The following is a 22,490-nucleotide window of genomic DNA, read 5'->3' on the forward strand; positions in this document are numbered from 1 at the left end:
GATCACATGATCCTCATTAGCAGATCGTTTTAAGCCGACAGGATGAGAACTCCTTAAAAAGCTTTTAGAACATTCAAAGGAACTGAAGCTGCATCAAATGGACCGTATTCTCAAGAGCTGTTTCCAGGTAAGGCACACCAACCCGTTTTCTAGCTTTTTCTTTTCTTTTTACTGTTTACTTTTTTAGTATAACCCTATGTTTGAATATTTGAATTGTATTATAGTGAGTTTTTATAAACAATGGTATAATATCAGATCAGATTAACCACATACAAACTTGCATCTCATTCATTTTTATTTATATGTTTAATTTATTGGAGCAAGTTATTTCTGGGCTCATTAATGTGTTCTTTTTTTGTGTTCAACATCTAGATGTGGGAAATAATTGCATAAGTTCACAGTTTTTTTGCGAAAGGAAGGACTTTTTTATGCCTTTTTATTCAGTTAACCCAATCATACGTTTGCTACAAATTCATCACCACCACCCATGATAAATCATTTTATATTGCGAGTTGCCAAGTGCTCTGTATTAACAGTAAATCCTCAGGGCAGCAGTTTATGGATTCTTACAGGAAATGAATGTAGCTGTCCCAGAATGTGCTGAGTCTTGTAATTAAAAACATGTTTTAACTCCGCTGCATGGCTCAGTTTCAGCTCACTGCCTCCACAGGAGCTCGCTGAAAACCCCTCCTCACAACAGCCTGGTGAGTCAAATTCAAAGGAAAGTCAGTTCTTGTTTAAAGGAGCTTCTGACCCCCCCTATACTCCTCCTTCCCATTCATCTCTTTCCCATAAAACCAGCGTTTTAACGTTAAAAAAACACTAAGCAGACCCATGTGTTCAGCCAGGGCAGTTGCACTCTTTGCTCTCAGGGGAAACATATGACACAAACAGGGTGTGTGCTGTTATTCACAATATTATATCTTTCGAATTGCCTCAATAGAGTGAATAACATTTAAAGATGAATCGATGTAAATGCAATGATTTACTGTGTAGTTTCTAAACTATAACCACAGCTCGGAAATCCAGCCCTCTGGCGTTAACATTGCTCCCCTGAGAAAAGACGTTTTTTACTTTTGAAGTTTTTTTCCGTGATTTATAAGCCTCATGTAAATCCATGCAACATCTATACTGCCCACACTTGGGTAGAGACGTGCAAACTACCTTGTTCCTTCACCAAGCTTTTCGAATAGCACATGGTGTTTCAGTCCAATATACCTACCAGAATAATAAGACAGATAATTAATTAATTTAATGTAGCCAGAGATGTGTGTTTCACAAACGTATGTTATGTCATGTTTTCCAGACAACCGTTAAACAAAGCTCATATTCACGTGAGAGTCATCTTTTGTCAAATTAGCACAAAGTTATATGTGTAAACTTACTGATTAAAACAAAAGTGTTTTGGCTCTGTTAGGCTATATTTGAGCTAAATGCTAACATCAAAATACCAACACGCTCACAGTGACAATGCTAACATGCTAAAGTTAGCCAGATATAATGTTCGCCATGCATGTTTATCTTTATTTGGTGTGTTAGCATGCTAACATTTGCTAATTGGTGCAAAACACCAAGCAACAACTGCTGCTTATATAAATCCTTTTTTTACATGATGGCGGTAAATGAAAAGTTATGGGACCAATTAAATATACTTAAAGGGGACCTATCATGCAAAATGCACTTTTGTACGTCTTTTTATACATGAATATGTGTCCCCGGTGTTCCAGGGAACTCACCAAGTGTCAGAAAACACAACCCTCTCTATTTTCCTCCATACCCAAATCTCTAAAAACGGGGCTGCAACGGATCTGATACAGATCCAGATTTGAACATTTCTCTGATGTCAGGATGGAGGAGCTGACCTATCAGGGGAATGAGAGGTTGCCGTGGCATGGTAACAGCATGGTAACAGCATGGTAACACGACGCTCGTAACTCGGCCCCTTGCAGGGGGGGCGTGGTCAGCTGCAGCGCATGCAAAGACAGGGTGGAGGAGAGCAAAATAGAGCGAAATGAGGCATGGCTAAAATGCATGATCTGTTTGGTATTTTGAAAAACAAAACGTATAAATATTAAATATACCTTATATAGGTATGGCCCTACAATATATTATTCAAATATAGCATGATAGGTCCACTTTAAGTATTTTGAATTGATCCTTAAAACAACATGTCTATTTAATCCATAAAATAGTTTTTTATACTTTTGTCCGGACGATAGTGTTAGCTGACCAAGGTTGTCCTCTAAAAAGTGATAGTTGGATGTAATGTTAAAACAAACATGCAATAAGTAAATTGTATTCTAAAGTAAGACAATCAAATGTAAACCTGTAAAATATTGTAATGTAATGTCTGCCCCCTGTAAATTACTACACACAGTCCTGCTGCAAGCTTTCATCCTGCTTATTGTCTGTTTTCTGTTCTTCCTCAGAAATAGGACAGGCTTGGCACAGTTCTGGTGTGCTGTGGGTCACTGCTGTGCGATTACAGTCCAAACATGTTTTCATTGGCCTGAATTTAAGGGAGCTGCTGAATTAAAGAGCTCAAGTTTGGCTTCCTTGCCAAAAAGATATTAAGAGCTCTCGCTTTATCAATTTAACACGGCCACTGAAGGATTTCAGGGAGAAGAGGATTACTGAGCCTGAGTGCAAGACTGATAGTGAAGGAAGATGTTATCTTGAAGAAGCAAATTGCCTCATCCTGCAGGCAGATTAAGAAAATCACAGGGAAGAAAACGTGATTGTGTCTGTTTGCTTTTATGTCATAATATATCTGTATTTATCTCTCTGGATCTTACTTTTCAGTCCGTCTTCAAAACAAGTTTTTGTGTTATAAAGCAAGCACATTCTCAGCTGTGTTTGGTATTGGGATATTTTCCCTTTTCTGTCCACAGCCCTCTGAACTTTCTGTGGTTAAGTCTTGGAGAGTTTCCCAAACAATGGTATGCAATGTCCTAAACATCCCTCCTTATCCCCTTCTCATATCGATTTTGTAACACTTTTGTTTGAAATGTTTCTCTTCTATTTGTGCTGGATCACCATCACATATTTTCCTCTGTTTCCACCCTGTTTTCTCTCCTCCACCCTCAATTCCTCCTTTCCCACCCACCCCAGTTTCTAATTGGATTTTATTACCATTCCTTCCAGTTTTTCCCAGGCAGACACAAGAAGGGAGGGACGACTTTCACTTCTCTCCTGGACTCTCACACTTCAGCAGCGGCTCCCCTAAGACTTCATACTACATCATCTGGTAAGTCATTTTGATATTTGCCTGAGGTTTTATTTACACAGCTGATCTACACATGTGCAGAGCTGAGATATGCCTGAAGGTTTTAGTGTTGGTAACAGCAGTACTGCCATCTTTTTGCCTTCCTTCAGAGCAACCAGTAAGAACTAAATTACCAGAAAGTGCATCATAGTGTAGCGTAGACTGACTGCTGTGTAATGTTTAAAACATTAAGGCAGTGGAGTATTCAGATCCTTTTGTACATGTAGCACAACCGCAATAAAACGTTTGCATACAAACTCATACTTTAAGTTAAAAAAGTGTTACTGATGTATTCAAGGTTAAGTACTATTTAGATATTGTAGCTGGTCAATGTGGACCCAATTTTAACTAGCATATATTGTTGGATTGTTTTTTCTTAAATCAATCTATCACATTCATGAGTCCTTATTATAATCTAACAATCTTACTATATGAAGTAAGCAGGCAACTAAAGCTGTCAGTGATGATTAAATGAGTGGAGTAAAAAGTACAATAATTCTCTCTGAAATGTATTGTTTAAAAAGTAAATTAGTGGCCTAAAAATTGTACGATACAGTACTTCAGAAAACAACTAACTTCCAAGTGGTACAAAGTCTAAAGAAGTGTGTTGTAGTTCATATGTCTGTTTTCCACCTATAAGTAAACATAAATGCATCTCATGTTGGTTTTCTTCATAAATTCATGCCTAAAGCAGTCGTTCAGACAGTCGTTCGGACTCTCCATTATGTGTCCTCTGTCTGCTCTGCTCTTCTGCCAGGAACGCTGACATGCTTTTCTCTCTCTTTCTGTTTCTTTCTGTTTCTTGTTGCCCTCCTCCTGTGTCTCTCTGTTATTTTGCAGCTGTTGTGGTTGTAGCCTCTCAATAACAATAAGTGGACCTCCAGATAGATGACAAAGCACTATTTACTGTTCTCATGATTGTCTCACACCGCAAACAGCGGGTTTTTACCCATAAACATGGAGTCCACGAGAGAGCTGGTAGCAGAGCTCCTGCTCGGCTCATCAGTTCTCTCTATGGTCCTGTGACGCCGCCATGCTGCCAGACAGACGGCCGGACAAGGCCACAGGGAAGGAGAGATAAACAAAATCCATGCAGGAAAATAATGTAGGGGGGTGTGAAACCAGATACTGATTATATACAGGTTAGGTAGCACTACAGTTCATGTCTGTTATACTGTCCGGTACATCTGGGAATTGATGATACACAAACAGGAAACAGAAGCAGATGGAAAGAGAACATTTGAGGTTACTTATTTTAACTTTTATGAGTAACTGTTTCTGAGAAGTCTGTCTGGTATTCAGCATCACATCGCATTTTTACTAGTGAAATCTGCATAGAAACTAAGAGTGCCTTATTTTGTTTTTAAAGATATAAAAAGATATGGCTCCAAGAATTAGTGTTATATTAGCCTCCTTATTTGAAAAAACGAATATTTCGCATAAAACTTTATTAACTCTAATTGTGTACTCTGCAATTACACCAATGTATAATATAACATTATATATAGTCAAATGCATTTGGGCTCAAATCTATTTTTGGTTTAATTTTATTCCATTTCTGGTAAATTCTATTTAATTGTTCTCCCCATTACATCCCGCCAAAGGCTTCCCTGAAACAGAGCATGCTGTTTTCACTATCATAACTCTCAACCTTTTATCAGAGAAAGCTGGGGGAAACATAACTACACCTGTGATAATAAACACAAGCTCCATGTCAGTGTGTCTACAGTCAAATCCGAGAAAAGCTCTCCAATTATAAGCATGTTTTAATATTTTTAAAGCTGATAGATTTAATTAAGATACCTGAGTGGAGTTGGACACTTTCACAAGTCATCTGTTTGAAATTACTGGTTTCCTATGAGTTTTGGCAGGACTGACATATAATGAGTAATGCCGGCTCAGTAATATAATAAGGTAATTTCAGTTTTACTTTGACCTCGTTCTGCCTGAGGCATTTCATATAAAAAAATATAAATGAGTATTATAATAATTTACATTCATTTGATCCATTTACTTAACTGCATCTCAAGTATAGCTTTTGTAATCCTGTGCCACAGAGTGATTGACAAAAAGAGGTAAACTGAGACTTAAATTATGTTGTTACACTGTGTGATTAAATACGCTGCAATTTCAATATTTATATGTGCTTTCCCAGCTTCTGTGATCTGATGAAGTTGATTTGCAGTGATGTTTATAGTGGCATTTGTGGTGCTCTTTAGCTTAAACACATCACTATTTTCCCATTGTATGTTGTACAGTCTAAACGTTGGTGTTTCTCTTCCACAGACTCGTTTGTAAACCTTCATATTTCCTTTATCTTAACCCTGTCTAAACCCTTTTTCTCTTTTGTCCCTCAGCCCTGACGCTGCAATGTCCTCGCTCCGGCTGTTGCCTCTGTTGCACTCCCTCCTTCTCCTCCAAGTTCATCTCTCAGACCAGTTAGAAGACAACAAGATCCCCCCCAGTCTGTGCACTGGTCACCCCGGTATCCCCGGCTCTGCTGGAGCTCATGGTGGTCCGGGTCAGCCAGGAAGAGACGGGAGGGACGGGAGGGACGCTGCTGCGGGGGAGAAGGGACTGATAGGGGAAACAGGAGACCCAGGTGCTTTATTTAATTTATTCATGTTCGAGTATGTGACAGAGGTGTGGACTCCAGTCCGACTGAAGTCACAAATGTAAAGACTTATAACTCGACTTGGACGACTACACTAATGAGGCTTAAGACTTGAAAGTACATGATCACTTCCCCCAAGTCTGAAGATTAAAATAAGGGTACCACAATTTAATTAATTTCCCTTCATTTTGAATTGTTAAAATAAAACTATTCCATACCAGCAAGTTATAACACATGTATCTTTTGTGGCACAGCTGTTTTGATCATGTGACCCAATGACTGCAAGTCAATGCAGCCTTGTAACAAGAAGGACCTACCTCTTCATATTGGATATTAGTGCTTTTTCTATTTATTATGAATAGTTTAATGAAGGTTCTACATTCTTTTGATGAATAGTCTAAATTCTTTTCAACAGCTTCCCTTTCAGGTGAACCATTGACTCCCAGTCCATATGACTACTACACTGGGCAAGAAATATGCACCAATTTTAATAGGATTTTATTGCTTTTTCCTTTTGACCTGAATATTGTTATAAAGATTTAGCAGTTTCTGTTTTAAAAGGTCTCAAGTCGTATCAATGGCTTCAATGCCATTCAACCCAATGACTCCAAATCAATGCAGCATTGTATTACGACACTTGACGAGTAAGACACACCACTTTATATAATAATTGTGACTTGGTCCCACCTCTGTTATGTGAGGCATATCTGAAGTTAATTCTGATGTCTGTGCTCCTCCAGGTGAGACAGGAGTGCGAGGCCTGACGGGGGACAGAGGTGATAATGGAGAAAAGGGGGAGAGGGGTCAGGCAGGAGAGTGTGCAGTGGCCCCAAAATCTGCCTTCAGTGTCAAACTCTCCGAGGGCCACGCTCTACCCCTCACTGTGGGCGATGTGGTCCGTTTTGACCAGGTTGTGATCAATGAACAGAGCGACTACAACACGGAGACGGGACGCTTCACCTGCAAAGTGCCAGGAGTTTACTACTTTGCAGTCCACGCCACAGTGTACCGAGCCAGCCTGCAGTTTGACCTGATGAAGAACGCACACACTGTGGCATCTTACTTTCAGTACTACGGCAACTGGCCTAAACCAGCGTCTCTGTCGGGCGGCTCCCTGCTCCACCTCATCCCCGGGGACCAGGTGTGGGTCCAGATGGCTCTCTCGGAGTACAATGGATTTTACTCCAGCACAAAGACAGACAGCACCTTCAATGGCTTCCTGGTCTACTCAGACTGGAAAAACTCTGCTGTGTTTGCATGACACGTGCCTATGAACAAAACAAAGTCATATTCTACTTTGGGAAATGACACAACCTGCCTTTTATTTTCCTTTTTCAGTTTTCTAATTGAATAGTTCTGGATAGGCAGTGACTTGATACATCTGTATTTGTGTAATGAGTATAATACACTCCAGACTTTGTTACTTTAATGGCACATGCCTTACTGGTGAAGTGTGAGGCATATGTGCTGTTTATTCAGTGTCTGTTCTTTATCTGCAGCCTTTAAACTGCTGCAACACTTCAATCTTGTAACAGATGTTTGAATAACGGCCTCCAGCCAACAACAGCCTACAAGTTCAAACCACTTTTATGTTTTGTATTGCACTTTTGTTTTCCTCAATAATATCTGCACAACAAACATAAAAAAACATTGTGTTTTGAAAACACAAGTGACTGATATTTATGTTACCATAAATAGCAATGCACGCTTTATACTTATAGTAAGTGAGTTCTACAATTTGAGCTTCAATTTTTAAACTTGATATCTGTGTCAGTTTCACATAACATACCTGCCTGTGGACACTTCTGTTTTATTATATATGCATGTACATACATTTACAGTACCTTACATAAATACTTAAAAAGTACTCCTTTACTATTAGTACCAAAAAAAACAGTGTAAAAACACAATTCCTACAAATCCCTACTGAAGTTGATTATCAGCAAATTGAAATTAGATTCTTGACCTCTCCTATCACATTTATTTTTTGTTTTCACTGTGGTCTTTTAGTGTGTACACATTTATTTTAAAGTTAAGTAGTCTTTCTGCAGAAAAAGTGTCCCTTTCGATATATATTATGAAATAGCTACATTTTCTTTGTGTGACTATTTTTTTACTGTTATAGCTGGGGTTGAGGCGGAGCTGGAACTCTACAAACATATTTAAGTCCAATAATTCTAATGATTTAAATCTGATACGACACACCCAACTCCCTGGTTTTCTTTTCCAAAGGCAAAGCACTATCAAAGTAAATGAAAAAGTCTCGAGAATAATTTTTTCCACTGGATTTACACTTTAACTTCGGCCTAATGGTTTCACCAAACGCTGTTAGCCTCTCCAGCTTCACTTCAACACGAGAGCTGCTTCATGTAAGTCATCTCCTTCTTCTAGTGATATCTTAAAACAACAATAACATGTTTTAATTTCCCAGTTTGCTTAGCTGAGTCTCTCAGTGTCTCCTGACATCTTTCTTGAGGCGGGCTTGTTTATTCAGGAGGGTAAACACTGACAAGACCAGAACTTAAGTAAAGTCTTTCTGTGTCTGTCAAGTATATGCTGCCTCACACATGAGGAAATGTTATTTTTCCTTTACTCCCTGAGAATACTACACATAATTAAGTGTTGACTATGTCCTCATAACTTTCCTTCTCGGGTAGAATGAGTGAAGCAGGGAGTTCATCAATCTTCCCCTCAGTTATTTCCATTAGTTCACAGCCTGTGAATCTCTCTGCTGGAAGCTGATGGCTAAGCAGTGACAAAACTTCCTAAAATATTGAGCTCTCATTGGTCAGCGATGTCAGCGGTGAAGGAGGGCAAGAGTCTGACGTCTGGATTAAAGCTTTAATGCTGCAGTAGAAATAGTCAGACATCAGTGAGCATATACAACATATTCATGGCATCATGGCATCCACTGTAAAATATATTTTACTGGCTGTGAAAATGCCTCTAAAATTCTATACTTTTTCCCTATTAATAATTAAATTAAGTTGAATTATACTTTGCACCCTACATGATATTCCTAGGTCAACAAGTAAAGGATGAAAACAAACTCAGTCAGTTTAAGGATGGCTGCCTTGCTCAGAAAACATGCCATTTAGATTTGAAACATGCCATTTAGATTTGATCTCCACAAATGTCTTGAGTACTAACCTTTTCAGTTTTTCTTGCAAGACAATCAGAGCCAACTGAGCAGCTTCTTCAGGAGGCTCAGAGTTCCCGGCGGTATGCCAGGTGTATCAGGGAAAGGATAAATACAGGTATGTTCAGAAAAGACAGTGAGAGAAATGTAAAGGTCACCTATTATGCAAAATCCACTTTTTCATGTATTTTATACATAAACATGTTTCCCCTCTGTGTAAAGAGATTCTCTCACTTGTTGTCCTGATCCATTTATATAAAAACTTGTCTGAAAATGAGCTGATCGGATTTTGGCCACTTTATGATGTCATAACGATTTTTTGGCTTGTGTAACCATTAGCCAATAACCAACCAAGGTAACCCCCCCCCCCCCCCCCTATCACCTGAATCTCCTCCTAGAGCACCATTGTGTTCTTTTTAACCAAATATCTCTCAGAGGGGCGTGGGGAGTGGCTCCTTATTTTCATCTAAAGTATCAGCACTTTTGAAACAGAGGGGTTTATGGGATGCTGATGCATGATATGTTTGGTATTTCAAGCCAAACACTTCAGAGACATGTTTTGTATATAAAGTGCATCCGGAAAGTATTCATACCCCTTAAGGTTTTTCACATTTTCTTATGTTACAGCCTTATTTCAAAATGGATTAAAAAAAAAAAAAATTCTCAACATTACACACACAATACCCCACAATGACAAAAATGTCATACAAAAGCATACAACATACAAAAATGTGGAAAAAGTGAAGGGGTATGAATACTTTCCGGATGCACTGTATCTGAGACCTATAATATATTGATGAAAAACAGTAGAATAGGGGACCTTTAAGGGCGTTCAGTGTAAAAACCGTTTCAAAAAACATGTGTCGATTGTGTTTAATTGTAATTTGTGTAAACATCTTCCTTCGGGTTTCCAAAAACATCACATTACCGGAAACAATACATTAAATGATAGTCCTCAATAAGAGAGCAAAACATAAAATAGAGCCAAAACATTTGTGATCAACAAAGGGATACATACAGCTAGAACCAATAGATAACAGGCTTTTACCAACTATTTATCTCTGTTTTTGGCTTGATCTCCATCAGACCGTTCAGCTGTAACTGGAGGCCCAGCTCTGACCAGCAGGGGGCAGTGGAGCTTCACTGTGGAGCATCACTGCAGCAGCTGACTGTCTGACATCACAGGAGGATCATGATTCATCACTCTGTGCTACACATCGCGTGGGCAGGACAGATCATCTCACCCATCTGTATGCACAGCCTGAGCGCCCTGAGGAGCCTCTGTGATGAGAGCAACACTGGCTGAGAGTGTCAGAAAGAAGTCACCCAGGAATCTATCTCAATCAACACCTCTTGGCTATAAATGAGCTCTATTATCTATTAATCATAATGACATTCATCTCAATTTACAAGCTAGTGTAAGAAATAGTTTCCTTTCCAAATCAGATGTTAAGCATTTTATAACACCTGCTCGCATGAGATCAACTCAAGATGTATGGTAATAAGGTACATTTTAAAAATAATTGTACGTTAATAACTGAACATGTAAGGGTTTAACTGACAAATAAGTGGCATTTAAGTGGACAAAATCCACTTAATTTATTATTTGTTTGGTTTATTATTAGTAAAATGGTTAAATGCTAACCAGATGAATCATATTTATTAAAATAAAACCCCATATGTGAATTTAACTGATTCACTGCGCCCTTTTTGCACGCTAAAACAGTTACTTTGAAAAGCTGTGAATACTTAATGGCTTTTTGAACGGTCAGCAGATCTACATGCAATATGAATAACTTAATACTACCACAGTACTACTGTGATTTTGTAGTACATGTTGAGGACTGTTTTATATATGTTTAAACTTTAATATATTCTCATTAATTTTCATTATAATTATTAGTTTTCACAATCCTGAGGAGCTACTCAATAGTTTAAAAGTATGTTATTGCAATCTTTACTATGACTGAGAACTTTTGCATGTTTTTGTTGGATTGGAATTTGAGATCAACAATTGTCAATTAAATACATTTTTGCTGAAGTATTGTACTAAACAAATACTTGCTGTTATGACACAAGCCTTGAAGTTTACTTTACACTTTGTTTCCCTTGTAAGGTTATCTCTGAGAAGACTTTTAAAAGGAAAACATCAGTCTTTGGAGAGCGTCATTGAATCAAGATATTCAGCGTGTTCTCCTATTCAGAAGGTGTTTCTTCGGCCTGTTAGACTGCACATAGTTACTAAGCTAATTAAAACTTTAAACAGCTAATAAAAAAGCTGTTTGTATTTATAGTGGGTTCATTTTCTTTTTCATTCTTCTCGAGTGAAACCGTACATAAAGTATTGATGTCATGGTTTGGTTTCCCCACAGTACCGACTCAGGTACCAAATGCAGATATAAACTAAATATGTGACTTCTTAAACCAATTATCTGCAACAGTGATGATTTAGGCATACTCTACGAAAGGTAGATTACTTTGTTATCCGTTAGAATAACATTTCAAATGTTGGTTTAAAAAAGCCACATTAAGTCCCCTTTGATTGAATGTTATACAACAATAAAGAAAAGAGGATTAAGAGAGGTCACACCCACAATTGTCTCAGAAACACTGAAGAAACGTTAGTGCTGAAACACGTCTGTTTCCTCTGCTGCTGTGAACTTTAAAAAGTATTTAAGTTTTATTTTCCAACGTTTTATTTTCGGTTCCCATTACATTACATTACATTACATTACATGTCACTTGTTAGACGCTTTTATCCAAAGTGACTTACCTTCTCAATACTGTGGACAATCCCCACAGGAGCAATTTGGGGTGAAGTGTCTTGCCCAGGGACACAACGACATGCTGACTGCAGTGGGGTTTGAACCTGAACCCTGATCCGAACACCAACGCACCATTCACTGCACCACACGCCATTAGGCTTTATAGACTAGATTTGAGTTAAGTTGCATGTTGTTTTGTATTTACATCAGTGAGTATAATTTAGAGTTAAGTTTTAGAAGTCTTTTAGCCCTCGCCATCCTTCTCGTGTTGGAACAGTGGCACATTTCACTGATTCTCATCTCTCCCTCTCAGTCCGAAGGTGAAAGTTCAAGTACCACTGGGGGCTCCTATAATCAACCCATTGACCCGATGGCTATCATCCAGTTTTAATCACAGTGAGGCCCATGCATCACACCCTGCATTTATTCAAGGCTGTCAGGATTATCTGGATTAATTACAGCAAACCTCTTGATAACACTGGAGTCAGAGTTGGGTGTAGGCCAGGGCTAATGAGCTCCGTTTCTCCTCTTCTTTATCTCCTCACATGACTGTCAAACGGGTGTTTACTGTCTTACACCATTTCCTCTTTATTTTGTCTTCTTCACTTGGCTTTATCCTCTTTGTATTCATTCGTTGTCTCTTTGAAACTGTCGCGTTTGTCTTTGCAACATGTCATGTAATGTCAGAAATAGAGACTTTAACCCAGATGCTCTTATTATTTGTTAGCCCCTTAAGGGAGGTCAGAGGTCAGGGAGAAGTCACTGTTTGAAGCTTGTGTAAATTCACCACCTTTGACACTTTAGCATGGTAGATGCTCACTGTTATGATGGCATGAACCCCTCTGGTTTTGAAGATGTGTTCCCCTTCATTAAGACACCAAGAGTAAAACAAACAGTTTAGAGATGAAGGAGAAATAAATACACAGGGACAGAGATCGTAAACATAAAAAGTAGAGCCTGAGTGAGGCAGGGAAGAGTTCACTGGAGTCTGACATTTTCCCACACTGCTAAAGCAAGGAAATCTAAATGAAGAGGTCGAATCCCTGGAGTATAAAGCTCTCCTTGGTTTACCCCTCCCTGCTCGTCCCCTGACATTAAACTTCCTCTCCTCTGTTAACACCACCCTCTCTTACAACAAACACGTAAACACTGCTGAGGAGACAATAAACAACCCCTCGATTGCTAATAATGTTTAGTTTGTGGTCGTCAAGATGAAACCTGAGCACACCTCTCAGATATTAACATAAGATTTCATCTCTCCTAATGAGACATACATGACGTCATTACTTGTAAATTAGAGGATCAATCACAATAAAAACTTGCCATTTGGTCTTACAACTAAGCTTAAATCTCTCAATTATTTCAACATCTAAAATATATTGCAGATTAGTGTCATTGAGTGCATTCTTTTATCTCAGCAGATGTCTGGTAGGAAGGAGGGGATATTTTTAGAGAGGACATTGGGAACAGGATTGAAGATGTAAACCACAAGGCTCTGGAGAAAGCTCATATGGTGATGGAAGTGGTCCCATATGACCATTAGGGGCCCATTCCTCTATCGCCTACTGCAGCCCCCCCCAAAACCCCCTTCATCTTCACACATGCAGCACATGAAAGTTGATCTCTGGACTCAACGGTTGCATTATCTCCGCTTTCACATGCAGCGTCGACAAGTGAAAGGAATCTGTAATCTGGTGTGTCAAGCCCTTGTATAAATACTTCCCACTGTACTCCAGTTGTAAAAATCTGCATTGCTCTCAACATACAGTAGGAAATCCCCTCGGGGCATGTAGTGGTCTGTGTGGACGTCATGAGAAAAACCAAATTTGGTAAAAGATGCAGCTGCCAAAGCTTGAAAACAATGTGAGCATTAGCAAACTATGTTTGGGAGAATGTCGTGGAAATGTGGTTAACTCTGCTTTACATCGCTAATGACTTTCAACAAAGACCTTTTTAACATTTGATTGTAGAAAATGCAAATGTGTTTCTCATAACTTTGACAAGCGCTCTTTTTTATACTTAAAACAGTGGGACAGTGAGCCAGCATAAACAATACCACCTCACTGAAAAAGCTTATTTGAATGAAGCCATCAATATTTGTTATTATTTATCCCTGTGCTTCACCTAATGCGATATGTCTACATGTTTTCTGTGCCTGCGGCTGTGTTTTCTGAGCTGCACCTGAACGCAGCACAAACAGAAGCATAAAGCACTTTCTGTAGTTTGTCCTGCAGCACACTGTCACTCATTACACTCATTATGTAGCTGGTACTGGATTGGTAATTGTGAAAACTAAATATTCAGACTGGTTATTCTTCTTTAGTTTTCTCTCAAAAACAATGTTTTTTTTGTAACCAAATCATAACTTTTTTGTTATTATTGAATCAGCTGAGCTAATCAACCATTATTCCCATGTTCCTGGTTGGAAATCACTTGCATACAGTACTTACAGTATATTAAGTACAGTGCAAACCTTTACAAGACTTACAAGTTCACGAGATACAGTTTCAGTTGTTTTTTTATTATGAACAGGAGACTCGCCAGTTACGTGGCAGCCGTAGTATTTAAAAAGTTACATTCATGTCTTCAAATCCCCTTTCCCACACTTTGTCATACAAACGCAGGTAACAAGAAATATATCATGTGAGCTGTTTTCTCCCTCTCTGATAAACTAGGAATACCTTATAGTAGTCGATAATGACTGCAGTCAGGTCTCTAGAAGTCATTTACAACCTTATCAAAAACCTTCATTCAGACCACTTTCATTAATGATATCTGATACAAATCTAATCACACCAATTATTTTAAGAAGAAAAAATGCCAGATTTGCCCCCGCACCACCCACCATGAATAACAAGTGGTTCCACAACTATGCCATGTAAACTTTAAACACTGATCAATATCAACACCTCAGCTTCAACAGCAACACGTGAGAAACAAAACTAAATTGAAAAGCCTTATTAGTTTACAGTCCTTTTATACAACAGAAATCTGTTTTATTACCACAACAAAAGGAAAGGCAAAACCTTTTATGGATTGTGTTTGTGACTGTTATGTGCCTCTGGTGGAAGACTGGAATAAACCCTATCAATAGAACAAATAAATGCAATAAAGCTGTAATTGATCAGGCCTTACTGGAACATTATAAATCACTGTCCCTAAACAGAGAAAACTGTCTTTACATCACTCTGGAGAAAATGGTCTAGGTTTACAAAAGTATATTTCAATGGCAAAAGCTTTTTACAAGTCAAAACTTAGATCTTAGTGTTGCTTTGAATACACTGTCAAACATACAGCATGTGTGGAATCATTGTATGCTAATGAAATGAAGCACAGTGTTACTTTTATCTTCTTCACAGCTTTGCCCACTGAAAGCACAACATCTTAAGACATGAGCGGTGATAGACTGTTCAGCATCAGGGAGGCCACTGGTGAGCTTGTGTCCCAAAATCCATACTACCAAATAACTCTTAGCAGGATTTGACTGTTGTTAGTTCAGACTAGATCAAGCAAAAAGTAAACAATAACCAATCAGTATGCATATAAAAAACTACTATTTAAGTTTGATGGAACCACAATGCATTGCACAAAAGACATGCAGGAGCGGCTCAACGCTGAACAAAATAAACATAAAGTGGATAGTGGTGAAACCGAAGTGGCCTTTAATGTTGTAGTTTGATATCTGAAGGGGCAAGTATTCTTTCATTTCCTCGTCCTGTAACATGTTGATTTTGTGGATACAAGTGGCAAAACGGTGTACTTTAAAGTATAGTACACAGTTGAAGTTAGTGTGTTGTATGGAAGTGGGACAAGTGTTACTTTTTTTAAATGGTTTTCAAAACACTGCCAATTTATAAGATACAGTTTGTGATATTCTCTATGTATTATTGTAATTAATTCCAATAGCAATATGAAATTGTCCTGACTAGCATAAACCTACTCATTGAGAACCTTTTCTAGTAACATTTGTGAGTCACTTTGAAACATTTAGATTTTCTGTGAAAATAATTGTCTTAGGTTTGAGTGGGACTGCAAGGGTAAAGAAGCAGGAAGGTTTGAAGAGACAGACTAACATGTTGTAACATTTGGTCTTATGATGGGATTTGTTGAAAGCAAAAAAATGAAGAATAACACCAGATTTATCCTTTAAGACAACCTGGTAAAAAAGTCTTACACCACAGTGTCAGAGGTGGTAAAACAGTACATACAGATACCGATAGGCTGATCCATACAGTCGGACATGTACCCACTTCTGTTGGTCCCTCATAGATACACGTCCATATGGTCGAGGATCATGTGCCGGCAGAGTGGGCAGTTTTGTTGGTACATGGGCTGCCTCAGCAGGATGTTGGTACAGTCTTTACACAGGCAGAGGTGCCGGCATGGCAGCAGCACCACGGTCTTGGTGCAGTCCTGACAGATCACACACTTCTTCCTCTCCTCCTGCTCCTTCAGCAGAGTCAGCAGATTCTCAGCAGGCAGAGGTTTACTGTCTTTGCCGGAAGCCATTTGCTTCTTAAGTGGTCTGTCTGTGCTGGATGAGGGCAAAACTAAATCCAGCAGCTCCTGGTGGACTCCATCTCCTGCTCTTCCATCCGGCGGGTCCCGCCTCTCCCCTCCAGGGTCTCCGTCGCCGTTCACTCTGTTGTTGTTGTCCCTGCTGAGATGTGTCCTCAGAGCCAGAACCAGGTTTCCAAGTGGAGAAAGCCGCTGCCAAAGTCCTCTCTCTAGCAGGTAGAGGTTGTGGAATATTCTCTGCAAGCGCTCCATGGCAACATGTAATAAATGTGGGGTGCTCTGCAAGGCAAAATCTAGGTGATGGAGAGCCACAGAAAGTCTGCGTGAAGCAGGAAATGAGTTGATGCAATCCACTATTCGCACTGCAGCCTGTCGGGTCAGCTCTGGGTTCAGGTAGGCGGTGGTGGTTAGAGCAATAGTAATAGTGAGCAGGAGGCCGTAGATGTTCAATATGAAGATGCTGATAAACATATGCACCAGCGAAACCATAAAGTCCAACAGCAGTTTACAGGGTGACCACAGGAAGGCCGAAGTCCCAACCAGGCTGCTGTACAGGAAGGTGAAGGAGGTCAGTGTGAACTCCAGAACCTTCTGCAGCGGGCTGGAGACCGTCTGCCACACACCGACCAACACTGAGCACACGTTTTGGGTGGCGATGAGTGCAAAGTTGACCATGGTGTTGGTGAAGTAGACCACCAGGCTGACGGCGATGCCGCAGCCCTCCAGCACCGACAGCAGACCTCGACACAGCTGCTCCTTCCCACGGAGCAGGACGTGCATGGACAGGTAGCCCACCATCTTCAAGCTCTCCAGCAGCCCCTCCAGAGCCAGCACCAGGCTCCCCAGCATGGTGACAGTGCTGTGGGCAACGTTGGTCGTCGCCTCTGCCAGGGACACCAAGCAGAAGAAAGTGAAGTTTCCCAGCTCCAGCACCGAGTGGAGTAGTAGGGTGGGAATGCTGTTTATAAAGGTGATGACAGCCATGGCGGTCCGCACCACGGTGTGGACCATGACAAAATTCAGGTCCAGCAGTAAGCAGACGGCTTCCAGGCATTTTCCAACCGTGGAGATGATAAAGTCCACCAAACCCATGGTAATTTATCATGAACTCTGAGTTTACCTATCGGTGCTCTCAGGTGGTCCCAACGGCAAAGTCCATGTCCGTTTGTTTGTTCAGGGAGAGATACTCAGACGTGTTACATCTTGTTCGGTTATCCTGGGTGTCAGAAGAAACAATACGCCATTCCTCGTTCCGTTAAAAAGACGATTGTTACCTTTCTTCCTCGTATTTGTACCGCTGAACCGACGAGCTAACATAGTAAACAACACACGCGTTACAGTGGCGGATGTTTAGTTTCAAACGAGAGTCACAGACTTCCGTTGTTTCCCTTGGTTTCGCTTTAGCTCTGCGTTCCTAAAATGGTCCAGAAACATGTCACTAGTTACACGGTCATCTTACAAAATATGTAATCCGTGAAAACCGAAGGCAAATTCGGGAGAGTAGAAGAAAATCATCCAAAATTCTTCGGTATGTTTATCGTCTCTACTGTGGCCGCCATGTTTGTTTTGGTCAAGGCAGCTCACCTCTCTACTTCCTTCCTGTGAGATTGAGCAACGTCACACAACCGTTTTTTTGTAACATGATAAATAACGTTTAAATATTTAGATAAAATATATAATACAAATATGCAATTACTTCAAATTAAATAAAAACTACGCATTTTCAGTCATTTATGAAAATGTAAAAATAGTATGTAAATAATAACAATTATAACTGCTAACATACAGTGGTGGAAAAGCTATTCAGATTCTTAACTTGAGTAAAGATAGACACTGTGAACACACTCAATTTCAGGTAAAGGTACTGCCTCCATTAACATACTAAAGTAAAAGTATAGTACAATTCAAAAATTGTACTTAAAGGTGGGGTAGGTAAGTTTGAGAAACCGGCTCGAGATACACTTTTTGTTATATTCCATGGAATGCTCTTAAAGCTCCCATGTCATGCCTTTCCGGTTATTACCCGTCCCCTTGTGTGTTATGAAGGTTTTTATGCATGTAAACGGTGTGCAGAGTCAAAACCCTCAAAGTACACCCTGTAGCGAGTAAAACTCTAACACAGAAAATACCTCCCCAAAACGCCTCGTTGGAGATACGTCACTGCCCATTTGAGTCTTCCATTTAGTTCCGGGTACCGCCTGATGTCATGCGGTACCCGGAACGAAATGGACCAATCCCGAAGAGCTATGGCCACACCAGCAGCGGCGTGTTCCTCCAGAGGTTCGAAGAACCGGCATTTCACAGACGAAAGCTTCCAAAACATTGCCCAGTTTGAGGCCGGATATGCACAGCTTGTTTGGACCGTTTGGAGCAGGGGAAGATCCGGGTACACAACCTGTAAGTTTGCATTGTTATTTGTGTATTTATCAAACAAGACTGTTTAAATGTGTAAACTGTGTTGGACTGCTAAGCCATTGACACAGTGCTAACTGTGCTAACTAAGTTGCTAGAGTTTCCATATATCAACTCTAATATCAGCAGATGGCCTTGCATACATGTATCTCATAGCAGGAGAATGTCTGCATTCACACACAAAATACCTATTGACAGTATACTCCGGGTGATTTGCCGTGCGGTCAGTCGCGAAACGTAATTACATTATAGCTGGCGTAGCGTGTATGCAACCGATCTAACACACGGAGCTAGAGCTAGGTTTGGTCGGAAAAACATTTTTGTGATGCTACGTTGCTAGCGTTTAAATATATCAACTACAATGTCAGCAGATGGCCTTACATGTTTGTCATGGCAGGAGAATGTCTGCAGTCACACACACGGAATACTCATACAGTATACTCCGGGTGATTTACCGTACATTGTGACAGTACATATACTGCATGTATAGCTAACGAGGCTAGCTGTATGCTAGCGCAAAACAATGTATTCATGCAAGTTACATTGTATGACCGAACGTAGCAGAATACCCGTATACGATTGCAATTATAAACACGTTATTGCTAGCCTAATATGAACCACTAGCTTTTGTTCATAGTAGTTTTATTACACTGCATTATAGTTGCCTTTCCTCCAAGCTAACGTTCATATCGTGTTAGCTACCAAGGTAAACAAAGCTAGGTTAGCATATTAGCAGGCAAGCTGTTCATTACACTCCTACCACAACTACTACTAACGAATCTAAAACAACTAAGTTTCTCTAATATTTTGTGATTTGCATTTGATTTCGTCCAGCCAGATCCTGGCGGACAATCCATGACGGGGACGGGACTTCTACTACTACTGAGGCCTCGTGCTAAAAGGCACTGGCTGTGCGCAGGCAAGATGCGAGGAGGAATGGATGATATACCGTGTGTATATATGTATATTTATGTTCATTTTGTACATTTCTAAAAATAAAGTTGAATGGAAATACTTAATTACTTACTTAATTATTTGCTCCTATAACATATCATTCATATATAGCAAACCATGATTTGATTTCTCATCAAACAGTAGTAGTTTATTACAGGTAAAAATAACTTATTAACTTAACATATTTCGGATTTTTTGTTTTAACAATTTTGCAGAAAGATAAATAGAAATCTATGAATTATTTTCAAATTCAATATCATATCTAATTTTCATCCCTATTACTCATTAATGAAGTTGGACAGTAAATTGACAGTAAATTGTTTCTTGAGACATTTAGAGTAATGTTAAAACATTTGATAGGCTCTATCTTCCCCCCCTTAAAAAAAAAAGATGGGGTATTTTTTAAGACACACCCTGGTGCTGTTACATTTTCTTTGCTAAATTCTCTCTTACAGATTAGTTGAGTTAGTTTCATTTAATTCAACTGGGTCTCTAGTAAATAGGTTTTATTATCTCACATAATTGTTAGTAAAATATGGAAATTATGTTTTCTCTGTCCCTAAACACTGGACATAAGTTCACATTTCAGTGTACCGCGTGCGTGTGAATGATAGTTAAAAGTTAAAGCAACAACTGACACATTTTAACGATGTGATCTTCCATGCCATCACCAGGGTTTTCCAATTTCCCAAATTCATTTACTTTAACATAATGTCGCTTGTTAAGCCATACTCTCCCATTACGTCAACCCCTTTAGTGTCAATTGAACACAAAAGCTTTGCAATCCCGAACAATATCAACAGTATTTCCTTCCTTGCCTTGTGCTTCATCCTCCCCATCTGAGGCGTTTCAACACGAGCAAAGGGAAACTCTGATAGGATCATGGGAAATCCTGTTCCAAACCTTCGGACACTTGACAAACAGCATTTGGTTAAGCATTTAATGATACAACAGGGATATGTAGGAGCAATGCAAGAAGCTATAAAAGGCCATCTGCAATACTTTGTATGTAGCAGAGAGCTTCTGGACCGGCTCCTTTTATGGTAGCTGAGCCTCCCTCTGGTCCTTCAGCAGGCCAGTCGTCAGCTTCCTTTGTTTGTTTTCTGGTCAACCAAATCCTTCCTCTCTAAGTGACGAGAAGTTACAACAGACATGCTTTCATCTAAAACCTCCTGCAGCTTTACACACGTGTCCCTGCTGGGAATAAAAAGTCTACTTTACATGTAGCTCTGAAGTTTTTGACTTTTTTTTTGCTCCAATGTATATAAAGTCGTCAACATACATTTTTAGAAATGTGGCCCCGGGCTGAGATGATAAGAAGTCGATTGAGGCTATTTAGTAAAAACAAGATAACCTTTGAACTTATTACTGGCCAAAGCTGCCTTAAAATGTGCAGCTTCTAGATTTATCAGCAGTCTTGTTGATGCTTGAATTCACATTTAGTCAGCCGGCAACCTGAGAGCACGACTCCTGCTGAGACACAGATCGGCCTTTTGTCAATGGTGACGAGCCCTGAAATCTTTATTAAACGTAGACCTAAAAGCTCTGGTTTTAAATATGTTGAGTTAAAATAAGCAAATGATTTAAAAGGCCAGGAAATAAACATCAGACAGGGGCACCATGATGGGAAACAAGAGACGTTTGGGAAGCATGAAACAGAGACATCAAGACAAACCAACCCCTTGACGCGTTTCCTACAAGATGTCGAGGGCCCAGGGATGACTGATTTAAACCAATTTGGCTTCTCACCCGCTGGGGTGACTTCCACCCTCCAAAGAGACTTGAGCATCTGACCCGCCCTTCCACCTCTTTGTCTGCTCTTCCACTCCCAAGAAACAACTATTTCCCTCGTTGAGTCAGTAAAATCTTATCTATAAAGTCTTAAAAGTAATCACCACTTTTTGAGCACATTCTTTGGAGAGAACAACTGGCTTCTGGCCATAAATATCAGATATCAGACTTGAACATTGACTTTTACAGAAATAAAACCTCATCGCCAGACAAGAGCGCTGATGTTCTGCAAAAAGTTATTGTGTTAATAGGACAGAAAAAATGTGGTGGCCAATAATCAGATTTTAAGAAATTCTAAACTTCTTGTTTATTGTTGTGGTTAATAAAAGCATAGAGGGGAAACTTGATTGTGACATTATCAGGAGAAATCCAAGTAATTCTGAGCTGCAAATAGTCTTGCGCATTGCATTCAGATTTCTGAGTTTAATTAGATGTTCAGATATTTTCAGATAACAGTTCAACAAATGATTTATGTTTTTTAATCGAGCAGAATATTCAAAAACTTTAAAAAAATGTTTTTGAATATGTTGGTCAAACTTCTCTATCCCTTGTCTAGTGAGTTAGGGACTTAACAATTTTCGCAAGGACCATTCTCCCCACGATTTTGAAAATCATCCTTCATTATGGCCGTGACTTCAATTTTCGTGTTTTGTTCCCAGACTTTGTGGTTCATTCTGGGATGTAGAGTTCAGATAATCTGATTCCCTGATTACTTTGGCTGCCTGCCAAAAAGCTGAGCTCACTACATTTACATTCAGAGTACATTTGTGTGTGTAAGGAAGACCAGAAGCTTCTCTGGGAAAACACAATCTCCAAACAGTAGAAATCACTGGAGTGCAGTCTGGTTCAAGACCCAGAGCAGGACCTCGCATTCCTCAGAAACCCTCGGCCTCAAACCCGCTGCCTCCACACGCTGAGGAGGCGAAAGAGAGGGTGAAGAGGATAAGATGGGAAGATGAGGAGTGGGACAAAAGGACTAATTTCATTAAGACACAGTGATGATTTTCCTGGTTTGACTCAGAGAGATATGAA

At 39.7% G+C, this 22,490-nt stretch overlaps 2 protein-coding genes across 3 annotated transcripts; one reads left to right on the forward strand and one right to left on the reverse strand.

Annotated features, from left to right (window-relative positions):
* The first annotated feature begins 46 nt into the window (after window positions 1-46).
* On the forward strand, window positions 47-8,142 carry c1qtnf5 (C1q and TNF related 5). 2 transcript variants are annotated; one of them, XM_034115194.1, is made up of 5 exons: window positions 47-127; window positions 649-704; window positions 3,145-3,247; window positions 5,623-5,867; window positions 6,620-8,142. In XM_034115194.1, the coding sequence occupies exons 4-5, from the start codon at window positions 5,636-5,638 to the stop codon at window positions 7,138-7,140; spliced, it is 753 nt and encodes a 250-aa protein (XP_033971085.1). In that variant the 5' UTR covers window positions 47-127; window positions 649-704; window positions 3,145-3,247; window positions 5,623-5,635; the 3' UTR covers window positions 7,141-8,142. The 2 variants fall into 2 exon arrangements, with proteins under 2 accessions (XP_033971085.1, XP_033971086.1); XM_034115195.1 differs by lacking the exons at window positions 47-127; window positions 649-704 and adding an exon at window positions 2,853-2,939.
* Window positions 8,143-14,283: 6,141 nt separating this feature from the next.
* rnf26 (ring finger protein 26) lies at window positions 14,284-17,873 on the reverse strand. The gene has a single exon (XM_034115212.1). The coding sequence runs from the start codon at window positions 17,391-17,393 to the stop codon at window positions 16,047-16,049; it is 1,347 nt and encodes a 448-aa protein (XP_033971103.1). The 5' UTR covers window positions 17,394-17,873; the 3' UTR covers window positions 14,284-16,046.
* Between the last annotated feature and the right edge of the window lie 4,617 nt (window positions 17,874-22,490).

The sequence above is a fragment of the Trematomus bernacchii genome, unplaced genomic scaffold, assembly GCF_902827165.1.
Source record: "Trematomus bernacchii unplaced genomic scaffold, fTreBer1.1, whole genome shotgun sequence".
Taxonomy (NCBI): Eukaryota; Metazoa; Chordata; class Actinopteri; order Perciformes; family Nototheniidae; genus Trematomus; species Trematomus bernacchii.

What these genes read in the sequence shown, in the direction of transcription:
- c1qtnf5 (XM_034115194.1), top strand. Translation starts at nt 5,636, where the DNA reads ATGTCCTCGCTCCGGCTGTTGCCTCTGTTGCACTCCCTCCTTCTCCTC. An exon ending in AGGGGAAACAGGAGACCCAG is followed by an intron (nt 5,868 to 6,619) that starts GTGCTTTATTTA and finishes GTGCTCCTCCAG; the next exon opens with GTGAGACAGGAGTGCGAGGC.
- rnf26 (XM_034115212.1), bottom strand. Translation starts at nt 17,393, where the DNA reads ATGGGTTTGGTGGACTTTATCATCTCCACGGTTGGAAAATGCCTGGAA.